The 23,985-nt window shown below is 42.2% G+C and overlaps 2 protein-coding genes across 2 annotated transcripts in view; both read right to left on the bottom strand.

The window, feature by feature from the left end:
- agbl4 (AGBL carboxypeptidase 4) overlaps positions 1–23,985 on the bottom strand; it is a 331,146-nt gene that overhangs the window by 30,630 nt on the left and 276,531 nt on the right. Inside the window, exons 7-9 of the mRNA XM_025902946.1 lie at positions 15,003–15,092; positions 13,368–13,482; positions 11,258–11,369 (exon numbers count right to left, since the gene is read on the bottom strand). Coding sequence (XP_025758731.1) covers positions 11,258–11,369; positions 13,368–13,482; positions 15,003–15,092 — 317 coding nt within the window. The remainder of the gene's footprint in view (positions 1–11,257; positions 11,370–13,367; positions 13,483–15,002; positions 15,093–23,985) is intronic.
- Positions 308–6,582, bottom strand: LOC109196783 (uncharacterized). The gene is made up of 5 exons (XM_025902959.1): positions 6,488–6,582; positions 5,701–5,774; positions 2,809–3,844; positions 2,646–2,715; positions 308–458 (listed from the first exon to the last, which is right to left on the bottom strand). The coding sequence occupies exons 3-5, from the start codon at positions 3,616–3,618 to the stop codon at positions 337–339; spliced, it is 1,002 nt and encodes a 333-aa protein (XP_025758744.1). The 5' UTR covers positions 3,619–3,844; positions 5,701–5,774; positions 6,488–6,582; the 3' UTR covers positions 308–336.

The following is a 23,985-nucleotide window of genomic DNA, read 5'->3' as shown; positions in this document are numbered from 1 at the left end:
CTAATTTGAAGTTTTCCACTCAAATTCAGTAAGCCGCTGGAGGAAAGTTGTGACATGAAGGTTAATGCGAACAACCTTTCGCTTCACAGTGGTCCCAGTTTTTCTGCTTGTCCCAACCTTGGAGGTACATTTTGTTCCCTCTTCAGGGTTTATCCTTACAAAAAACCTTAAAGCATGCCACAATAAATAGTAACATACAGTAACATTGAGTTGTGATGTGAAAAAATGACCTACTTAGGAATAATTCATTCATCATCTATCACAATTAGCTGACTGTTCAAACATAGCTCTGAATCAGTTCCAATGTTGCACATGCCGACTCCTGGTATTCCAGGTTCAATACATAGAATGAACCAAAGAAGACATCGCATCAGCAAAGGTGTTCTCTTTGTCCAGCTCAACAATTACACGGCCCTCTGCACTCACCCTCCAGCAGGTGGCGGTCATTGAACTTTGTCCTTAAATGTATAGGGGCAACATTGTCATTATGCAACACAAAATAATTTCAATAATTCACTTCTTCACACTGTCTAGATAATCAAAAAGCAAATAGCTACGTACAGTTAATTATTAATGGCCTTATGTTGTCCGTCTTAACATATTATACATAAAGCCAAGAAGGCAGCGGGTCCAGATGGCATCAGCTCGAGGGTCGTCAGGTCCTGCGCGGACCAACTGTGTGGTGTGATGGAGCACCTCTTCAACCTGAGCCTGAGGCTGGGAAGAGTCCCACAGCTCTGGAAAACCTCCTGTGTTGTTCCAGTGCCAAAGACTTCACGCCCCAAGGACCTCAACAGCTACAGGCCGGTGGCTCTGACATCCCACCTGATGAAGACCCTGGAGCGGCTGGTCCTGGCTCAGCTTCGGCGCCTTGTGAGCTCATCACTGGACCCACTTCAGTTTGCCTATCAGCCTGGCATTGGAGCGGATGATGCCATCATTCACCTCCTACATCGTTCCCTCGCTCACCTGGAGACCGCTGGGAGCACTGTGAGAATCATGTTCTTTGATTTCTCCAGTGCCTTCAACACCATTCTTCCCTCGGTTCTGAAGGACAAGCTGGAGAACTCTGGAGTGGACCATCACCTCACTACCTGGATTTTGGACTACCTCACCGACCGACCACAGTATGTGAGGACTCAGGGCTGTGTGTCGGACAGGGTCGTCTGCAGTACGGGGGCCCCACAGGGAACGGTTCTGGCTCCGTTCCTCTTCACCATCTACACTGCAGACTTCTCCCACAACTCCACCCAGTGCTTCCTGCAGAAGTTCTCTGATGACTCTGCAATAGTCGGCCTGATCACTGATGGGGACGACAAGGAGTACAGAGGACTGACTCAGGACTTTGTGGACTGGTGCCAGCTGAACTACCTCCAGATCAACGCCAGTAAAACCAAGGAGCTGGTGGTAGACTTCCGCAGGCACAAACATCCTCCACTGCAACCACTGAACATCCAAGGTATGGACATCGAGGCTGTGGACAGCTACAGGTACCTTGGTGTTCATCTGAACAACAAACTGGACTGGACTCATAACTCAGACGCCCTCTACAGGAAAGGGCAGAGCAGGCTGTACCTGCTTCGGAGACTCAGGTCGTTTGGAGTGGAGGGCCCACTCCTGAAGACCTTCTATGACTCTGTGGTGGCCTCAGCCATCTTTTATGGTGTGGTCTGCTGGGGGGGCAGCATCTCTGCTGGGGACAGGAAGAGACTGAACAGGCTGATCCGAAGGGCCAGCTCTGTTCTAGGATGCCCTCTGGACCCAGTGGAGGTGGTGAGTGACAGGAGAATGGTGGCTAAGCTGTCATCCCTGTTGGACAACATCTCCCACCCCATGCATGAGACTGTGAAGGCACTGAGCAGCTCCTTCAGTGGGAGACTGCGGCACCCACGGTGTGGGACGGAGAGATTTCGCAGGTCTTTCCTCCCCACTGCTGTCAGACTCTACAATAAAGACTTTTGCAGCTGATCAAACACACAAACCCACACATGTGCAATAAGACTGCTATACGTGCAATTCTTCTTCTGACGAAGTTGTGTTTTTGTATTTTCCTACTCAGTTGTATATAGTATTTGTATTTCTATTTTATTCTATTGTATATATTATTCTATTCTATTTTATTCTATTGTATATAGTATTTTATTTTATTTTATTGTATTTTATTGCATTCCAGTGTTTTCTAATTTCTGCTACATAACTTTGCACTTTTGCTGTAACAAAACAAATTTCCCACCTGTGGGACTAATAAAGGCCATCTTATCTTATCTTATTATAATTGTACATAATTGGTAATTATTCTGCACATTAAACACACCTAACAAAGAGTCAGCCCAGTTAAATTACCGGAGATGAATCAACTGTATGGTTATTTTGGAGTTTATAGTTTGTGCTGCTGTTAAACTTTACAGTATTGACTTCAGTATTTCTGCTGTTGGTGTAGCTAGACTACCATGTTGATCAGTAATATGTAATGTGAAATTTGATATTGTTACTTTGCTGGATTCACTGAGACACATGTCCAACAACCTTGGTTTATAAAGGAAATAACAGAAATGTGAGCTAAATAAACAGAGACTGGATACCTGTCTGCCAAACAGAAACTGTAATATGGTCTAATCAGTTCTATTTCAAAAATGACTTCTTACCAAGCATGATCAGCCTTGGGGTGATTGGCAGGTTGCTCTCTGCTTCAAGGGATATCCTGGTAGATGTTTCCTGCCAGAAAAAGGACCAAGACATTTTATGTAACAAAAAAAACAGGACAGCAAGCAACAGCATTAAACCTAGAGCTGTATTAAAGAAGCTTACATCTGCTAAGACAAAGAGGGAGTCTTCATCTTCCTTGTAATACTTCATCATGAGAAGTATGGCTGCTGTGCCAATCTTGTTGTTGGTCAAAACTTCCTCACTTTCTATCTGCTGAAAAAGTGTCCTTATACCAAGGTTCCATTTGAGCTTCTGGCTGGAGAAATAGTTAACAATCCTTCTGCCTTTGGTGATGAGGGCCTGACTTAAGCGCTCACTGATATCGATGCCTGTGAGTTTGTGAAAGTGGTTCAAAAGACCTTTCCGAGTAAACAAGAATGGCCACTGCTCCTGAATTTCAGCTATTGAAAGTGAGGGACAACTGTTGATAAGCTGCCGCTGAGAAATATATGTGAGGCACATGAAGTCATCCACATCAGGTCTCTCCACAGCTCCAGGTCCTTGTGAATTAAAAATTGGTAACAAGATGTGCTTCTTGTCCTCTAAAGAAGCTGGCGTTTCCCCCTCAGGAAGTTCAACTGGTTGCCAATTAATACAACCATAGCTATCAACAAGGCATCTAACTTTTTTAGGTGAGGTTGCATTACTGTTGGGACTGCAGTCTTCCTCATTCCTGGTTCTCTTTGTTTGACGAAGTCTATGTGTTGTATTATCTCGATTAACATGTTCAACTCTAGATTTGATGCTTCTTAGTAGTGAATAATGTCCACAACCCAGTCTTTCTCCCTTTTCAGTAAAATCTGCAAATGTTTGAGGGTATCTGTTTACAATGATCTTAGCAACTTCTTCACAAGATGCACGTTTAGGGTTCCTGCAGTGAACTTGCATGGCCTCCACAACAATTCTAACCATACTTCTCCTGTCCTCTGGATGAGCTCTGTCTCCTCTTGCAGGAGTCGGAGTGGAAATCTTTCCCAAGGAATCTGTAAGTGTGAGACCCAAGAGCTGGAGTAATGGTTGTACATAGTGGTGGACGTGGAGGAGGAGGGATGAGGTGGATGGCTTGATGTTTCAGCTGATGCAGCAGGGCAAGGCTCCAGCGTAATGGTGTCATTCAGGTTCTTTGGTCTGTTGCCATCTAAAAAAAAAAAAAAGAGAGAGAGATAATTGGAAAAGCAACTTTATATGGCTATTTCAACAAATATGTCCTCACTAAAAGATGAACCCTGCAATTAGGATTGAGTACTAACAGAAAGGCAGTTTTGGGGACCTTGTCTAAAGATGAAAATCAATCCCAGGACTGCAAAAGAACTACAAACTCAAGGACTTGCATTGAAAAGTTGAAAAATACATCGAAAAATACACTATATTTTACAGTTTGTCACAATTTCCACCCTTAGTCCTACCATTACCAATGAAAGGTTAATGGTGTTAGATTCAGTGTCTACTTTTGTTTATGTTATCCGAGTTAATTAACTACCAATGTGAGCCCCAAAAAGCTCTTCAATATCATAATGTCTAAGTACATGTGTAGAATGGTATGGTGAAGAAAAAAGAAGCTAATCAGTGACATGAGTCTATGAGTGACCTTCAACTCATAGACTCAAGTCTATGAGTCTGTGAGTTGTACAGAACCAACACAAACCTCCTTTAAATGCAACAAGTAGTTTACGTATTTGAATTGGTGTGAGAAAGGGTTTGAGATCTTCCGCCTCCACAAACACTTTTACTTTTTTGTTGTACACCAATAATGTCCGTCAGATGTTCTAAATAATGTCCGTCAGATGTTCTACAATGCAGAATATTTTCTCTCTGTCTAGTTCCAGCAGGAGGCTTGTGAGTTCCTCTTCAATATCCGGGGGTGGCTGTAGCTCAGGTGGCAGAGCAGGTCAGCCACTAATCAGAAGGTCGGTGGTTCGATCCCAGGCTGTCTCCTGGCTGCATGCCAAATATCCTTGGGCAAGGATATATATACTAACCCCCATGTTTGCCTACTGGTGGCGCCAGTGTCCGGCAGTCAGTGCGCCCCAGGGCAGCTGTGGCTACAATGTAGCTTGCCATTGCCAGTGTGTGAATGACTGAATGTAGTGTAAAGCGCTTTGGTCCTTAGGGACTGAGTAAAGCGCTATACAAATGCAGGCCATTTACCATTTCCCCAAAACCAAGCCCTCTACAATGGAAACATAGCTTTTCACATACTTGGTACCTTTGTAGACAACTGCTGACACATCCAAAGTTTGCCACAGCTTCTTGAATGAGAGTGTTGTAAAGATGAGGATTCTAATCACTTGTTTCTCCAATGATTTGAACTATAGGTGGAAACATTTGGCCCACTGACAGGTAGGACTGCAGTAACTGATGCCGTTCAGTCTTGCATAAGTTGACAAAGTTATGCACTGTTCTTGTACATGCTTTGAAATACGAGTGCTTGCTCTCAAACCTAAGGGTCCACAAACGAATGAGTGGTCCAAAGTGAAGGATAAGCTCTGCATAATGTAACAAATAGTGATGTTTTGCTTTTAAAGCTTTGTCAGGAAACCTACTGTCTCTCAGGTATATATAGTCCTCTATGAAAAAAGTTCTTGATTGATTTTGTCCACTTCTGCTTGTGGAATATTAAATGAAGACAGTTTGTCAGACAGTATTGCAAGAACATTGTGCATTGCACAGCTGAGAAGATCCTGAAATTCCTCTATGATGCTCTGCATAGTGCTGGTTGGCAAGAGCATTTTAGCCTGTATTTTTAAATTACACAAAGCCAACTGTCTTCTAATAGTTTAACTGTGTCCTGTCCTTGTATTATGGCAAATTCCCCAATTTCTTGTTGCCTTGACTGCTGAACTGTCTACTTATGTTTTCGAGAAATACGGCTGGAAAATGATGTTCGGACACTGAAGTATTTAGAGCAATCTTCAAATGGACATAATACTTTTTTCCCGTCTTTGATGTGAAATCTGAGATGGGCACAGAGTTGTAAAGTTTTGTGCAGCATACCCACATCCAGGAACTTGACAGCTGAGGTCACCCGTGAACTTCTCTCAGTGGTCTCCCTTCTTGTTCTGTGATTCCTAGGCATATGTGAATGAAAGACAGAAAATGTTCTGAAAGTGGCAGGACAGTTCTCAGTTCCACAAGAAAGCCTGTAGTTAGCTACATGTTTGTGGCTTTTAACATGCAAACTGAACAATATAAATTTGCGTGCACGGAAGCCACAAAATTTACAAATACACATAGTTGCAAAAAGTTCAATGATCAATTACCTTTCCTAAATGACATATGCAATGCAAAAAAAAATAAAAAAAAATAAGAGTATTGTCAATAGGGACCAATTCCCAGTTTTTACATGATCAAAATTATTCACAAAAAGCTTCAATAAACAGAAAATGTGTGCTGACAAAAGACAAGAGAGCAGTGCACAAAAATGAAAAGATATTTGAGCTCGACGCTTTAATGGGTTTAGCCTGACTAAGTCAGCACTCCGCACCGTACAGGTAGTACAAACACACCTGAAAACACTGACCAGCTAACAGCTTTAAGCATTTGGGCGCAACCTCGGTAGTTCACCGATTCACCTGTTGCAAATGTCCAAGTTTCTATCAAGTCTCATAAATCCATCGGCAACTATTACCTAACTAGTCTTTTGAGTCTCCACATTCATAGATATTGATATTTTGTCTTAGCATTTGAATGAAAATAACCTGGCTGGGTAGCTAAAAAGTCAAAACAAACAGTAATAAGAACACGTTTCTGACTTCTCTCGAATAAGTGAAAAAACACTTACCGTCAGACTGATTAGCTGGTGTCAATCCAACTTTAATGTTTCCCGTGTCAGTCAGTTTTAGGGAAAAAGTGTTAAGTTTAGTTGTTTCATTTACTTTTGAGATAATCCCGCATGGACGAGCAATTTGGAGTCTAGCAGAGTTGTCACGAATAGTATACGATCTTCAGATATAATCCAATCAACCGTGCATTTAACCTGACTGAACTCCATCCAGTTACCTCTGACTACTTCTAAGTTGCACATGTTAACGGTCCGTAAATTGTCTCTGTTGTTCTTCCACCATCTCATCATCACTCTGTGCTGCAGCGAACTGGATCTGTGGCACAGAATAGTTGATGGCCATGTTGTTCTCCTGCTTTGCAGCTTTGTTTGAGTCTGAATTGCGTCTTAAACGTGCGAAACTAAGAAAAGCAGATCAATATTTTCTTCTTCTTGTTATTTAATGGTGGTTGGCAACCAGCGAAAGGAGCATTAACCACCTCGAGCAATATTTCCTATCCCCATTGTTGTTTTGAAAGTGAATACCCAACGTGTGCGTCATACGTCACGTTGTACGTCAGGTGAAGGTGTGGTGTCGGCTATCGCTCTCCCATTGAGATGTGTAACAAGTGCTACACACACCTGTCGCATAAAAACGCTTTAAAAACACAACCCAACGCGCTAAACATGAACAAACATAAACACCCGTGTTACATTATCATGTATATCCAGGACATCTCTTCTGAACCAAGACGAAGTGGTGCTACAAAGGAATTATTTCTTTAGGAGAGTGCATTTAATAGCAGTCTGGCCTGCCACAAAATGCACCGCTACAGTTTCTGCTTGTCCCAGAATTTATTAAATTTGAGAGTGAAGTTGTAGGACTGATGCTGGTTAGTGGTGTAGGTTTCATGGAAGTGACACCTAAACTTGTGTAAAATGACGACCACAGCATATTCTTTTCAGTGAACTTTTGGTTAGTTCACTGTAGTTAGGCAGAGGTGTCTTAAAAAGTACCACCTTATACAAAACAAATGAAGGTCCAGTATAAGAAAGAATAAGAAGAGAAAAAAGGAACACCCTGCTAAATGAAGTCATTTGTAAACATTACTCTAAATGTAACCATTAGTTTTTGTTGCTGGCCATACAAAAAATAAGTATACTTCAAGTATATTTCCCAAGTATACGTTACCTAGTACGTATACTAATAATCTTGGGACTACATTGGCCCCCGTTTTAGTACATAAAAGTATTCTTGAAATTAACTTTTAGATGTACTTTTTGTTCACCATAAATGTACTAGCATAATGTCCTTTCCAGTCTATAAGAGTATACTTAAAATATACTCGACTCTATCACAATACTAAGCTTACAAGTGTACTATTAATTTACTTTTTAGTTTATATTTGAGTTACTAATGATTGAAAAACAGTAATTAAAATGCAATTGAAACATATTTTTCACATGTAACAAATCTCTTCTTTCCCCCGACAGTAAGATAACAGTTCTAACTATCAGAAGGCTTCATATATAGAGAACTACACTCACAGTTCAAGTAGCAGAATTATGTTGTGAACAGGTGAGAAAGTGTTTTGAGAGTTGACCCTTTTCACTCACGGTTTGAACAATTTCCTTTTTTAAATTAATGATTTACCCCACTTACTCTATTCAAAAGGTAAAAGACATTACACAAGAATTTTTGACAGATTGTTGTTTTAAAACATCAATCATTTGTTTCATAGTTGTTTTAATTTCACAGTTAAAGCACTGCAATGCATGCTGGGTATTTACTTGTACTTCTTAGTAAACCTCAGGTATACTTCAAATAAACTACAAACTACATAGTATATTACTAGCACTACTATACTACAAGTATAGACTAAATATACTTATACTTTTCTGTATACTTCTAACTGTACTTAAAGTATGCTTAAATGTAATTTGGTCTAAAAAATCAAGAAAATACATACAAAGTGAACTAAAGGTATACTTGCTTGTTTTCTAGTTTTTAAAGTATACTTATACTTAAATATTCTTTTTTGTAAGAGTGAGACTGGTTGTTTGATACAAAGTGGACTGTAATAATGTTTCACATTGTTTGAATAAACAAATACATTTATTAATATATGAGGTTCAATTCAAGAAATTCCATTCGAGTGTGGCTGCAACTTACTCCTTAAGTTAAAAATGATGCTGTATATTGTAGTTTATATGTTATACTACTCTCACAGTGAATTGCATTTTATAGTAATACACTCTGAATGAGGATTTAAGTAATTACTCTTAGATCTACAGTAGAAAACAACAGAAATCCCGATGGTGTAATAGTATAATCTCAGTAACATCACCAATTGTTACATTTGCTGTATTTTACAGCTGTTTCCATGAGTACGGTGAGTTACCGTAAAAATAATGTAATCTCATGGAATTTTCCCACAATTACTTGCAAATTACAGTACTAAACTGCAAACATCCTTTAGAGTTTTTTTACTGTTGATTTTGCAGTACTAAGCTATGGAAATTACTGCAAAGGCTAACAGTGTGGGTTTGTGGTAACACACACCTGAACACTCCAGACCTGCAAACTGTTAAAACTCCTGGTTTTATCGAGGTGCTTACACTCTCTGCTGATCAGTTAATCAAGTGCATTAGCAGCGCTTGGTTGCTCCTTACCTCAAGTCCCATGGTAATGGAATACTTCGTTTTTCATAGGGCTCACTATATGTTCTCATGTCATGTTGAAAGTTGAATCTGCAATTCCAGCAAACCTAAGTTCTTTGAATTTTGATGTTGGAGTTTGTTGTTATGAGTTGGAAAACTCGTTACCATTTAAAAGGTCATCTGTAGCCAGCAGACACTGTTAACATTACTGCAATTGCCCTGTGAAGGCATCATTATAAAAACCCGCACTCTTAACACCTTTTTGGACAGCTAACATGAAGCAGCGACATTAAAATGGCAAACCGGGGCTGCTGTTCAAGCTGTTTTTAGTTTACTTGCTGTGACTCTGCAGTCCCTGACAGCTGCCACCCACCCGCTTGACTGACGTGCTGAATTTGGGGGACTGTACTGCGGCGCATAATATAATATGTAGCCAGTCGGACATTTTAAAGCTATACGATGATGAATACTCTACAGAATGGGCGAGCGTGGGTCAGCATATTTATGTTTAATTTATACTTTAGAGCAAGCAAAGATTGTGTAATGTTAAGAGGGGCAATCAGTTATATTTTAGCGATTGCTCCTTTAGCAGCGGCTCAAACAGTCACTGATTAATTCAACAGTCTCTGAACTGCTTCCTTAATATGGTTTAAGTGTTATCAATGCTTAATTGTGTGGTAGTGTTATGAATAATCCAGATTCCCAGGTCTTCAAGCTTATTCTAGCTTTTGTATTTTAAACAAATAACCACACAGAATTACCAGCTAGTAAATGGACCACATACAGTATGCTAGCTTAGCCCAACTGTTCTGCTGTGGCTACTGCTGCTCTCCTGTTAATGGAGTCCTCCAGCAGAGCCCTCCAACCATGGTAGCCTCATTAGACTCTATGCCCGCTGAGTGAGATGAGCATGAATGGAGGGCAGCAGCACAGGGCCTCCTGGCTGCAGAGTTGGCATCGAAACTGGCATCTGGGAGCCCCAGACATGAGTAGTGTGTCTGATGGGATTAACTGGCTGTGGCGAAAGAGAGACAGAAGAGGAGAGGTTGCCCAAGCTTCCAAATTAACTCTGCAAGACTGAAGGCAATCATCAGGGAGAAGGGGGCTACAGCACGACAAGTGCTGGTGGGATGGTTATCAATAGAAAAGGAGAAGGAATTCAAGTCTTCTGACCCGCAGGAGTGGACTCGGCAAACATGTGGTCTAATTCTGTGATACTGACTGGGCTCTTCATTTACCCAGCAGTGCTGTTACAATTAGCATATTTTATTATAAAACAATCTTCCATTAATTGTATCTGCTTGAGAATGAATGTGTGCAAATGTGCTGAAAAAGACTCGGTATAGTATCTTTTTTTTTAAATGCATCTGACAGAGAATAAAAACGCACGTTTCAGGATGAAAACACATTACATTCACTCATCCATGTTTCTAAGCAGTGCTGCAGTTTTGTGGCTGTTTGTTTGTGTACTTTCTGTGTCTGTTTGCTCAGGCGAGTATGTGTGAGTATGTGTGCGAGTGTGTGTGAATGACAGGCATGAGTGGATCACCCTGCCATGACAGAGTCTATCGATCAGCGTGTCAGCGTCGAGGGAAAAGGTTAATCTGCCCGATGCCAGCCCCGCGCCGCACCCCATCTCTGGCCTGCCCTGCATCCCGCCCCAGCCTGCTCCCTCTCTTATCAGGATTAGAGGAGTGTACAAAAGGGCAGAGTATTCCCAGGACACACGCTGACCTTCAGTAATCCCACCAACCTGCCGCTCTGCTTATAATTAACATCAGGAACAAAGATGAAAAATCCCTAGCCTCCCTGTGTAGCGCTCCTCCTACTGAAAGTCTCAAAGTAGAGAAGGAAAAAGTTACAGTAGATTTAAAGACTGAAAGCACACAGTCTTGCTTCAGTAATATGTTTTGAATGGCCAGGAGAGCCTAGCTGACATTCTGGAGGTGCTGACTGGCCTCTCCATGCTCCCCAGCGCACACACCCGAAACACAGACTGGAGAAACATGCTGAACCAAGCAGGGAAAAAGAAAACTGTTCTTGGGATCAGTAGACGCTACTGTGAAGAAGGAATGTTGAGCACATAACAGAGGACTGTGTCTGTTCGTGTGCGTGTGAGAACACACTCACCGGGTCTTGGTTCATCTGCACTATGAGTTGTTTCACAGCGTGCAGTGTGGGGTGGGCCCACGGAGAGGGATCCTGCCAGTGTCGATTCAGGTCGAAGCCCATCAGAGAACACCTGTACACACAAGCATGTGCGCGCACACACACACACACACACACACACACACACACACACACACACACACACACAGGTAATGGAAAATACAAATGACTAAAGGCACCTTGTGGCCACAAACGGTGCAAAGTTGCACATGTTCAAAGTTTCAAAGTAACCTGTTGTCTTTTTTACACAGTTCTTCACTAATTAAAAGATGGTTTTAGTATCACATGCTGAGACTGCCATGTTATAAAAATGATATAAAAAAAGCGTCCCTGTGCCTGAAATCACTTCCTTACTTAAATGACTGAGTAATTTTTAAAAAATTCAGGTTTGTAAATTGTCATCTTTTTTCTTTTTTTCAGCACTTTTGTTTCTTTGTAAAAAGTTCCAAATATGCAAACACGGAATAAAAGATGGAAACGGCATCAGTGTAAATTGTAAAATGTGTAAACGTGCATTCTTTTTGATGGACAGCAGGGGGCGACTTCACTGTTTGCAAATAGGCTTTGACTGTACACAAAACAGCCCTCGACTCCTTGCCTCTGTGACCTCAGTAAACACTTTTCTGATGACTTTAAGGGCTTTTTCACTTTTTACTAAATAAAACTACTAAAGTTAGAAAGGAGGATCGTAAAGTGTATTCTCTAACTAACTATTTATCAGTCACAATTCATTAGCCAATCAGCTTGTGGTGTCCTCGGTTTCACAGTCTGGTTGCAAAACACCAACGCTCAGCTCGAGGGCTCTGTAGCCAGTGGGTGGCGTCACGATGGCTATCTTTCTACTACGAGTATACTAGCATTTATTGCACACTCGAAATTCAAAGGGCAGCTGCTAAATATGATGCCCTACATAGTAAACTGAGATTGATTCAGGACAGAAAAATGTAGGTCACAAATTCTTACTAGATTCAGCTCGGCAAGTGTTTGAAGAGGGAAAAAAATCCTTGCAACAAATACACATGATGCATTATTGGTAAGAAACGGTAGACGCATTAGAAGCAGACTGGGAATGAGGGAAGTGCATGAACTTGTAATCAAAGTCCGGCTGACCGGGAGCTGAACCACGGATGATGTGGCACGTGCCCCAAACATTAGGCTGCTGTGGCGCCCAACCTTATAGTGTTACCAGGAGTGTCAAATTGCCATAATGGGATGCTTACATCTAAAGATGCACCCTAATCTGCTGTGCTTTGTGACATGTGGATCTTTGACATTTGCTAAAGCCAGTGATAATGACACAGGAGTTACTGATACTGCAGGGCAACTGAGCAACGCAGCCAGCCATGAACAAAATACTCATCCCAGGTTAACTGCAATTGATTATTTGCTCTGCATGTATCCATTTCAGTCTGCTCTCCACTGCATCCTGCTGAGGTAGCTGTGTGGTTTCTGTGTATGTGTTCTGTGTGTCTGTGTCCATGGATGAGGACTATAACTATTCACCTACAGTCAATATGCTGGTTATCACCGCTCAGTGCAAAAGCAAGCCAATAAATATAGCCTGAACCATCACCAGTCGCACTGAGTGGTATTAGTGAGATTGTCACTGTGGGAAGCAACGAAAGAATCCCTGCACATGTATTTTGGGGACAGTAGCAAGGCACCACCACTAGATGGCGTTCATGAACACAGTGGGAGTGTGTTGCATATCTTGGTGAGCATTAGTATTCTGAGGGCTGAGCCTATTAAGTAAAAGGCAATTATGAAGAAGGGAATGAGAGGAGAGGAAAACAGAGGAGAGGAGGATGCCCACAGAGCTGCAGCAGCAGTGTTAAAGACAGAGTGGAGGAGAGGATGGACAGAGAGACTGGCAAAGAGAACAGCCCTACAGCCAAATGCTATCTTCTAACAAATGCACTGCTGTGAGCTATATGAATTCATTAAGCTCTCTAAAGGTGGAGTTAAGAGGATATAACCCCACAGAGTGTGATACAAAACCATGTAATGTGTGAGTTCTACTTAGTGTAGGGACGGTTTAAAATTAAGAATTAAAACATGCATGTTTGTGTACCTGTAATTGCCCAGGTAGACTCCGTCGGGATTTAGCATGGGGACTATCTTGAAGATCACATGATCTCTCAGGATCTGAGCAACAGGGTGCTGGCTCACCAGGAAGTCAATCACACCTATGAAACACAGGCACACACACACACACACGGACACACACGGAGGAAAATAGACTTGAAAAGAAAACCAAAGGCAGGCTGGCAGTTAATTGAGTTTTGAGAAACAAAAGGAGAAGGAAGGACAGCGAGGGGCATCATCAGAATCGAGGGAGGAATAGGAGATGTCAAGCCTAAATCGATACAAATGGAATGGAGCTGACGGCGCTGGAAAAAGAGACAGCACACGGCGGACTAAAAGCCAGCTCATCTGATCCATGATGATGCATATGCACACTGAGATAGATAGATAGATAGATAGATAGATAGATAGATAGATAGATAGATGGATAGATGGATAGAGAGATAGATAGAGCTTTAACTTTCCTTTTCAGTCCCATTACCTATAAACAAAGGAACCCAGAAGGAGCTAACCTGACCACTCTGAGCCAATGGAAAGGAGCAACAGAGCCATTAAATCCTGCTAAAAGACAATTTCCCAAAGGTTCCTAGTTTTTCAAGATGCTTTATTAGTTTTGAGTTACCAGAGCTCAGGAGCAAAGACACTGCAACCCCGCTGTATTTCAGGACTATAGTTCGAGTTGTTATATAGAAATATAGGCTCAGGTATCTGTTCTGTTAAGTTTCAAGCATATTATACTCAGGTGCAAGGTCAGAATTATAATTCATTTGTAAGTGTGAAAGGACGGACTGCTCATCCCTTTTCATTACGTATAGTTTCCAGACAGTATCAGAGATGTGCTATTATTGATCACATGTTGAGCTTTTTCTTGTATATTTTAGTTCGATGAGCGAGTCTGTTAATTAATCTGGTTTGATGTTTTATCCACTGCACACTTGAGCACAGGTAGCCTGTGTGCAGTCCATGTCTGTCTGGAAGCATTTAGTGTTTTATGAAATGAAAAATACAACAAAAGGAGCAGACAAGACCATTGAGATGACAACAACAGCATTTCTCGTTTTCAACATTTGACATGTTTGCGTTCCACCTTTATTTAAATTTTTACACTTTACACCGTATCTCAACTTTTTTTGCAAGTGTGATTGTGCTACATTTAACATGTTTGGAAAGAATTTTCCAGTTTGAAAAAGGCTAATGAGGTATAATGTAATAATAATGTAATCTCAGCTGGAGACCAGACATTTTGGTACTTTTGATATTTGGTTTCCTGAGTCTTGTGATAATTTGGTAAATGGGCTCTTTAATAGAAATAAAAAGTTTTAAAAAATTAAACAAACGAAAGATCTTTAAACAAGGATTTTGTGCCGTTACATCATCAGGAGAAACCACGGATTATAAAATAAATCTTCATTCTTTTATTTCATTTTCAGGGCGTGCAACGATGATTTTGAATTTTTGAAAAAGTGATGTAAAATATGAGTCAACAGTAGCCATAAACATCCCGGTTACTAACAGCAAAATGTATACGTACCGCATTGTGCAGTGCATGCTGACATACGCTGCTGTGCACACAGGTGAGTGGTTCTGCATTTGAATCAATGACCTCACATTAAAACTTTACCTTGACAAACAAACGAGGCGGGAGACTCTCCGGGGTGAACGCGGGCGGTGAGAAAGACCAGCTTCTTCTCCCGTTCTGCACTCATGTGGTCTAAACAGGGGTAGTGAGAGGAGTTGGCGAGGAGGAGAAGAAAGGTAAAGACAGGGTACCAGAGGGAGAAAGAGGTGGTGCTGTTAATGCACAAAATTCTAGCAGACCTGTAGAGCAACTCCCAAAACTTATTCTCGGACACAAAATAACAATTGAGAGTTGGTATTAAACTTAGATATGCATGTAACCCATAAAAGTCCGGTGTGAGAGGTTGGGTCAAAACACAGGCTGACCTCACAGTCTATTTTCAGCCAGATACACATGAATCAATCATCAAACCAACACACGCCACAGAATATTCAACAGATAAGGTGAATTATACATCTACAGGGGTCAGGCTCTGCTTGCAACAGGTGTGACCTGATAGAGGTCTTCTTTGAGTTAAGACTTCAGGCTTGCTAAGGAATTCTCTGTGGCTCGACGCTCCACACCTGCTCCTTGGAGATGGTGTTGCACTGATGTGTTTGACTTTTCTTGAGCTTTTCCGCTTTACTGGTGTATTTTTGCATACACAAGGACCACTAAACCTTTTGATGTTAAACATCAACATCATACTTCATACCAGTGGTGTCAATGACTATATTTTAATCATCTCAAGCATGATTATCTTGCCCATATTGAAAACTAAGCGACAGAAAAGCTAAATAACATAAAAAGCCAAACAGGATCTATTCATTCAGTCCACAAAGGTTAAAGTTTTGCTGTTTTCTTGGCCTGTGTTTCTCTTCTAATCTGCTGTTGCTAATGGATGAAAACGATTGCGTGCCTCATTGCAATACACAAACTTAATATCTTATCGATTCTTCCACCTCTTCTGCTGAGCACAGAAAATGCTAATTAGCAACAGGGTATGCACCTTTCCTTCTCTTTAATTCCAATTTAACCTCAGAGCAACGAGTGTGTGCTTCTCTGCGTGTGGGAGCACACGCGTGTCTGTCTGAGTAGTTTGGAGTCGTAAACAAAAAAAGCATTGTTCCATTTAAGTACTCTGCCTCTGATTTTATTTCGCTTTTTCCTCCCTCTGCCCTTCACAGAGACAAATGGCTTTGCCATTCAGGAGTCTCCGTGGAGCGGGGCAGGGCGTTTGTTGTAAATGTGAGTGCTTGCGGTTTCGCTGGCCGCTGGGTGCTCGGTGTCTGTGAAATTCCATCACTTACAAATTCTACTTTGGCCTCGACCCCGGGCCACCGCGTAGGCTCCAGATACGAGAGCACGGCCATCGCACACACTCAGATACACACACTCACTGTACAGTGCAAAGCTGCAATCAGAAAAGGGGAAAAAAGCAGCAAAGGCACACAGCCATTTTCCCTACAGTAAAACCAAGAACCCAGAAAGTTGTGAGCCAAACTGGAGGCAGCTGCCAAGGTCCCGACTGTCTGGGAATTCAACCATCATAGCCATGCTACATTTAGTCTCAGTGCTAGTGTGCCCTTGCTGCTTCATCAAAACAATCTCTTCCAGCAGGCTCCTGGAGCTTACAATGGATGTACTGTTTATCCCACATCGTTCTGTGAGTATCTGTGTGTATGCGTGTTTGCTTGTGTGTGTGTGTGAGACTATGTCTCCTCAGGGCTCTCACAAATGCTCCCCAAGTAGTTGTTGTGTTTATGTGTCTGTATCTCTGCATTCCTCTGTATCTGACTGTGCGCAGCCAAGCACTGTAGCACAAAATTAAGTCCCGCTATTCCATAGGCACACTGACACCCGCAGGGAACCTGGAGGATACAAGCACCACAGCTAGGTTATACATAAAAGGAAATCGGGCTGAGGTGTGTGTCGCATGAAGGTAACACAAAGGTTAGGGTCAAGTTTCGTTTGAGTGTCGAGCATAATCGTGCAGAAGCGTCTCCTGACCTCAAGGTGTCAGTAGAGATCAGCAGCCGGGTGGCTGTGGAGCGAGACTGGAAGAGCAGCTTGGGAGACACAAGCAAAAGAGAAAGAGAAAGAAAGGTAGCTTTCTTAAGGCATCACAAATGATCTCATTCGCCTTCCTGGAAAAATCTTTTTGTTTCTCAGGAATTGAAGTACAAACAGAGAACATTCCTTCACCAATGAATGCCTTTCCTCAAGAGTAGGAAACGTCAAACTAGCATCACTCTCACTTCAGTTGTTTGACAAGCCAAAATGGGTTTTTTGAAACTAATAGTTTTATTACAAAGCTGATATAAAAGAAATATAAATCATCAAATAACATAGACATGTGACAAGCTGGAACCAGCAGGTGACATTATATTTTACCATAACTCATTAACTTAAGGATTAATGAGTGCAAATATCTGTAAAATCTGACAGCTGATTGACCGATTAAGTAAACATTTCATAACTATTCTGGGTTGAATTCAAAATCATGGCCAAAAATGGTGATACTATATAAACACACAGATAGTTTTATCCTCTGTGTCTCATGCTGGCACTCACAGATCAGCCACATGCAGGGGGAAAAAAGAGGGGTTCTGCTAATTTGCCACTTAGGAGTGCCGTTGTCAAACCAAAATATACATAGCCATAGCAAATGATCACATAGTGCTGGAAATAAGAAAAATAAGCATGTGTAAGGATGAGACGGCTGGTGCGCCAAAGCGTCTTCAGCATGAGAGATGTTTCCATTATGCAGTGGTTAGAAATGAGTATGTCGGAGGTTTGGACAAACCGTTAGAGAGGCAAAGTTGAGATGATTTGGACATATGATGAAGGAAGGCATGCAGGGAGTCGGTGTGACATAAGGGGATGGAAAGGATAGTATGAGGAGGAGGTGGATGATTCTATCCCCTAACAGGAGCAGCCCAAAGAAGAAGAAAAAGTAAACAATTATTTTACATATTATGTCACGAGTGGTTTTATTATTGTTATTACTATTGTTATTCACCCCAGCTGGTAGTGGCAGATGGCCCCGCCCCTCCCTGAGCCTGCTTCTGCTGCAGGCATCTTCCTGTTAAAAGGGAGTTTTTCCTTTCCACTGTCACCAAGTGCTTGTTCATAGTGGATTGTTGGGGTTTCATCTCTGCTATATAGCGCCTTGACGTGACTGTTGTTTTATTTTCGCGCAATATAAATATAAGCACCTACATATGTTAGCGATCCATCAGGCGCCCTTTTTTGTGACGTAAATTCTTCATCCCACCATGGAGACGTGGCAGAGTGCCTACACCTGAAAGGTTATGTTTCTCAATTATGAATCTCTTTAATTTTAACTTCATGGCTCCACTGGGCTGTCACAACAGCTCAGAACATGACTAAAAAAATCTAAGAATTAGGTGAGAACGAGAATGGAGGCGTACGCTACAGTGAGAGGGTGGCGGCTGAGCAGGGGGCGGAGGGGGAGTTGACAATGAGTGAGTGAAGGCAGCGGAGGCAAAATATATGCCCACGCTACCAAATCAAAGTGCTCCCTCAGCATATTTCTCACCTGCCAAAGTCACGAGCCGCACTGAACTGCACATTACCGCTCATTCTCTCGCAGCTCGCCAGGAGGAAATAAAAAATTAAAGGATGTCAAACTATGATCAGCTCTGATAAATATGGAAATTACCAGCGAGAAGGAAAGTGCCAGTGAAAAACAACATAAATCTAATGGATTCTGAAGGTCAGCCCTGATTGTGCTGGTCAGCTCTTTCTGTGACAGCAGGCTCGGGAACTTGGGGTTCAGTCTCATAAGTTGTGACATGATGTAATTAACTGAGATCGTCTTCATCATTCTTCTTCGACGGGTACAAAGGAAGCCCTGTCAAGACCTTCTGGAAGACATGGCATATATTTAAATACATTTACCCTTTTTTAAGAGTAAATTTGATTCAAGGAGATAGAGGTAGACTTAGCTTGCGTTTTAATATTATTGTTGTCCAAACTTTCTGACGTAAAAGGCACTAAACTGTATGACTATCCCCACTTTACTGGGCACTAAATAGCATCTTGGATTTTATATTAAAGCAGATGAAATATGGAATATCTAAACACTTTGGCACACTGCAGGGAGGGATAATGTGCTCCAGCATATACTGCAGCCCTTTTCCTTATACACAGTTTTTAAAAAAGCATATTATACAACAAGTCTCCAAACCAAGGCCTCCCTATTTCTCTACCTCCCCCCCCCCCAAACTCTGCTCTGTGGATTTTACACTGTAATAAATTAGCCACTCTTTGGTGAGATGGCAACAAGACACGCTTGACGCTCTGCTCGGTGTGTCACGTTGAGGATGGGCGCGAGCTGTAAATTGTCACTGGCGTTGAATTTATACAGAGCCTTGGGATGAGCTGCGGTGCTGTATACTGCCCAGCTGAGTGAGTCCCAACAAGCATCAAAGCTTTGTGCTTCTTCACCCCCACCCCACTCCACCTGCTGACACCACCCCTCTGCCACCTCAAGGACAACCGGAGAGACAGAGAGAGAGGAAGAAAAAGAAAAAACGGAGACAGAGAGAGATGGCGGTGTGTGCCGAAGAGCAGAGGGCTCTAAAGTGATAAGAGTTTTATGATGCTGTTTTCTTCCCCAGGAATTGACCAGGTCCGCGACTTAAGTTCTGTGTATGTGCATGTGGGTGTGTTTGCGTCTGTAGGCGCTCGAGAGCCTGTGGCGTGTCTCAGATTTATTCATCTCATATTATTGTGGGGAGGCAGGGGTACCGCCAAGGCCTCCCCACACATTAATAAAGCATCCCCTGTCGCTTCACACACCACACATTACACAGCTAAACTCTCAGAGAGGTGAGAAGGGGGGGGGAGGAGAGACGCCTAAAGGAGAAAAACAGTATGAACGTTACTAATTGTCATGAAAAAAAAGGAATCCTGGTGTTTTCTCTGAACAGACAAAGAAATGAAATCTACAGAGTGGAGGATATTTATACAGACAGGTGTGAGGACGACTGGAAAGATAAAAGGAGAAAGGACGGCGAGGGGGAGACAGAGAAGCAAACAGACAAGAGGCAAAGAGGAAAACAAAGAGAAGCCAAAAACCAGCAAAACAAACACAAGAAACCTTACTCAGCTACTTTATAAATGCTTAGCGAGTACATAAGATCCTTGCATAAGGGCATCGCCTATAAACTGCTGCATAAAAACACACTCGCATTAATTCCTGATTGCCCAAGTTAGTTTACCAGTGTAGCTGGGCTAGCGATACGAAGCTATTTGTAATCTGTGAAAGCACAAACTCCCAAATCCACTCTTACACTTAATGATGCCACTAAAGAAGAAATCAAAGCAGGGAAGTTAAAGACAGAAAATATGACAAAGTCATGCTGCACTCTGACATCTTATGGGAGGGATCCTTGGCTGAAAAAGCCACCTAAAAACTGTTACAGTGGGATGTCAGGCTTTTTTACCTTAGCTGACATTTTCATGTTTAATGATCTGTAAACAAAGACAAAATACATCGTTCTTCACCCTCAGATCAAGAAAACTGCGGTCATAACGATAACAACAACTTGGATGAATTCCTAATTACTAAATGTGTCAAAAGTCGCCCGGCAGGTTCTTTGTCAGGGTTCATCTCTACGGCTTCGTTGGCATTTTCCTGTAAATCAGGCCAAGTCTTGTACAGAAGAGCGGATCTGAAATTCTTTGGCACCTGATTCATGTCACAACCGATATGATGGCTCTGAGTCAGAAGCTTGTGAAGAAGTCATAGCAAGAACTGAGTGGCGCAGCATTGATAAAGTACATAATATCAATGTTACTCTGTTACTGCGTACTAAGTAGGGAGCCCTTCTTAGGGTTCATAATGGTTTGCTATTCTTCCTCAAGCCTGAGCTGGAAGGGAGAAGCAAAAGCTTAGCTGCCTCCATAAAAGCTCAACTGTCCCACTGTCGTACATGTTATTTTGCTGTGTTATCTGAAAATTTACAATGGTGGGTCAAAATTTTTAATTGCTGCCTTTGGCTTTATTTATTGAGCTCACTGTTCAATTATGGGCTACGTCTTGTAAATTGTATTACTCAACATGACAGCGTAATTGCTGTTTGAAAGCCCTCAGTAAATTGGAGAAAAGTAATTTTGAATTGGACGGGGGGGACAGAAAGACAAAGGCAAGTGAGCCAAAGGTAAAAGGGGACGCGAAGACATATGGTATGATAGAGTATCCTCCCTTTACGAACTCATCCTGTCGTCTGCTCGTCTCTGCACTCGTTTCCCTCTCTGTTTCCTTCATCCTCTTGGCCATCTTGGGTGTGTGTGAAGCTGACGATCCCAATCAAAAGCAGAGATGCATTGGTCAGAGGTGTGTCTGAATGTGTGTGTGTGCCTTTTACAGAGAGACAGCACGGGCCTCGGGAACGGTCAGTCCGACTGGCATCGCATCCAGACGGGAAAGGGGGAGGGACAAAGTGAAGGAGAGACAAGAAAATTGGGAGAATCATAAAAGGGATGAAGGGTGGAGGGAGACAGAGTGGTGGCAGCAGAGGAAACCCTCGAGAAGACAGCATGTAAATACGCCAACGGCGCGCCTCTTAAGTGGAGATGAAGAGGCGGCAGGATAAAAAGCACTGAGCACTGTGTGATTATGGATCAATTTGCTGCAATCAAGCCCCCTTATGGCTGGTCCCTGTGAAATGGAGAGATTTCTGCTCTTCAAGGGCAGTCGTGATGACAGTGGAGGTCACAGACGATGGGAGTGACAGAGTGAGACACGCTGACGGGAGGAGACGAGCTTCGGAGGGGAAACGTGCTGTCCTAAACAAGGTGCTAGCCAGCCATCAGTATTCAAGCCTGAGCTGAAGGGCTTTCTAATTATGTTAACTGAGAGGTGGTGGTGAAATGCAGGCCTTTGGTCATCATTGACCACAGAGCAGAGAGCCACCAGTGTGAGCTCTGGTCGCATTCTGGCAACAAATGAGCACTCAAGTGGACGCTCTATGACTCTTCTATTTTATGCACTGTAAAAATTTCTGGCAGCGTTTGGAGGTTTTAACGTGTGTGCCGTGTTGCACCGGAGATTTGATCGCATCTGTTGGCTTGAAATCTATTTGTTTTTTCCAAATTCATGTCCTTTAAAACACAGGACATCCTTTTTTTTAAAATCCTGGGATAAAAAAATTCATTTATAGACCAGAAAGGGTTGAGAAAGCCTTCCTCATGACCATTGTTTGTTTTCACTTTGATCTATTTTACTCTTTGTCTGATCTTCAGGGCCAACAACAGCGTGGTTTTCTCATGCCGTTTAGAAGCAGCCCGTATCTCTTTGCAGTCACACGCGGCTTTATGAAAGCCCCTAAGTGTTGAGCATGGGTGCGATAGACAGTTGTCACAGAGGACAAGACAAAGATCCACTAAGAGAGAGACAAAGAGGGAGCTCTTTCATGTATCAAATGCAATAGGCCCTTTTAGTGATAGGATATGGCCGTCTGGCGCAAAGTCAGAGGCGGGACTGCTTAGGGTTTAAAGGCACTGGTTGCGGGCCTTTCTGAAACTCTGACTTCTCCTCTCTTGGCTTCAGAAAATGATGACAGGAGGAGAGGAACATAAAAAGGAGGGATGGCTGGTCTGTGCACGGCATGATACAGAATCAGAGGCAGCCAGTAATAGCCTTTTTTGAAGAATGCGCCACTGAACTTTAAGGGCCGTCTTGCTTGAAAGGACAAGTTACAAATAGGAAGAAAGGAGAGGGAGAAATGATTTCCCAGGGATATACCCCCTACTGCGCTGCCCTATCGCTGCACCGCAGCGTAAGAGTGTGTGTGTACTGTACACGGCCATGTATTCGGAGAATGCAACATACGACGCGCAAGCCAACATGCAATACGTGAACATCTCCGCCTGCGTTCGAGCTCTAAAGAGACAATGAGGATAGAGTTTGTTCTTAAATGTCATTCGGGCCACTGTTGCTTTTAAGAGAAGCTGTTACTAAAACCGATCTGACAAGCAGAACAGACAGGCAGTCAGATGTACAGACAGGACTGATGTGTAGTTCTTTATTACTCCGTCTCTTCGTACCTATCAATAATTTCTGAGCCACAACAATACAGTCAGGCTGAGGTAAACAACCGTAGTGCATCCCAGCTTTAATAACTACCATAACACCTTCCAGCTATGTCTTTCATTCTTTTTGTCTTTTTCCTTCGCTTTCTTTTAGATTCTGTCTTCTTGTCTCTCATCTTTTTCTCCTCACGTCTCGACAGCAACACAAAGTTACTGTAAATCACTTTCACTCCTCTCCAACTTTGCTTACATACACACACAGCATGCAAATCACTCGCATTCCTTTTTTGTTTATGGAAGAAATATATGCAGGCTTTGTGTGTGTGTGTGTGTGATCATGTGTGCATTGCGGCCATCAGCTCGGATTGGCGGCAGCGACAATGTCATTCAGCAGTTTAGTAACAGGCCATTACCTTGTTAATACCAGTCTAATGGGCGGTCTGCTATTTTAAAAGCACAGCCATGTTTGTGCCATTAACAGCCACTTAGTGCTTGTCTCAAATCAACAGGCCATTGGGACACACGAAAAACAATAACAAAATAACAGACAAAGAGATAATATGCCCTTTTTCTTTATTAAAACCATATTCTATCATAGTTAGCATCACCAATTTAAACGAGACGGTTCCAAAGATGAAAGGAAAGAGCACAAAGAGACTCCACTTTATGCAGCAAACGTCTAAGATTAAACCACTGTTTCTGCATATGATCATAATATTTAGACGCACTTTTATTTTGCTGCTATTGCTGCTCAGTTCTCTTAGGAGGCTAATATTTTAGCATGTTAACGCTGGAATGGTTGCGTTGGAACATGCAAATACACAAACACATAGATTTAACAGTAGTACCAGCTTGCAATTAGTCTTTTTAGTACTACCGCTGGGACTCCAAAAGCCAGATATTTGCAAACTGCATTTTATTTGTTCTTTTGCTTGGTTTGTATTTGAAAAGGCAAGTTTAATAATAATATATTTTATTTATA

This window comes from Oreochromis niloticus, linkage group LG23 (genome assembly GCF_001858045.2).
Source record: "Oreochromis niloticus isolate F11D_XX linkage group LG23, O_niloticus_UMD_NMBU, whole genome shotgun sequence".
Classification (NCBI taxonomy): domain Eukaryota; kingdom Metazoa; phylum Chordata; class Actinopteri; order Cichliformes; family Cichlidae; genus Oreochromis; species Oreochromis niloticus.
This window is presented reverse-complemented; position numbering and strand designations above follow the sequence as displayed.

What these genes read in the sequence shown, in the direction of transcription:
- LOC109196783 (XM_025902959.1), bottom strand. Translation starts at nt 3,618, where the DNA reads ATGGTTAGAATTGTTGTGGAGGCCATGCAAGTTCACTGCAGGAACCCT. An exon ending in CCCTCTTTGTCTTAGCAGAT is followed by an intron (nt 2,716 to 2,808) that starts GTAAGCTTCTTT and finishes TTTTTCTGGCAG; the next exon opens with GAAACATCTACCAGGATATC. An exon ending in CCCAAGGCTGATCATGCTTG is followed by an intron (nt 459 to 2,645) that starts GTAAGAAGTCAT and finishes TATACATTTAAG; the next exon opens with GACAAAGTTCAATGACCGCC.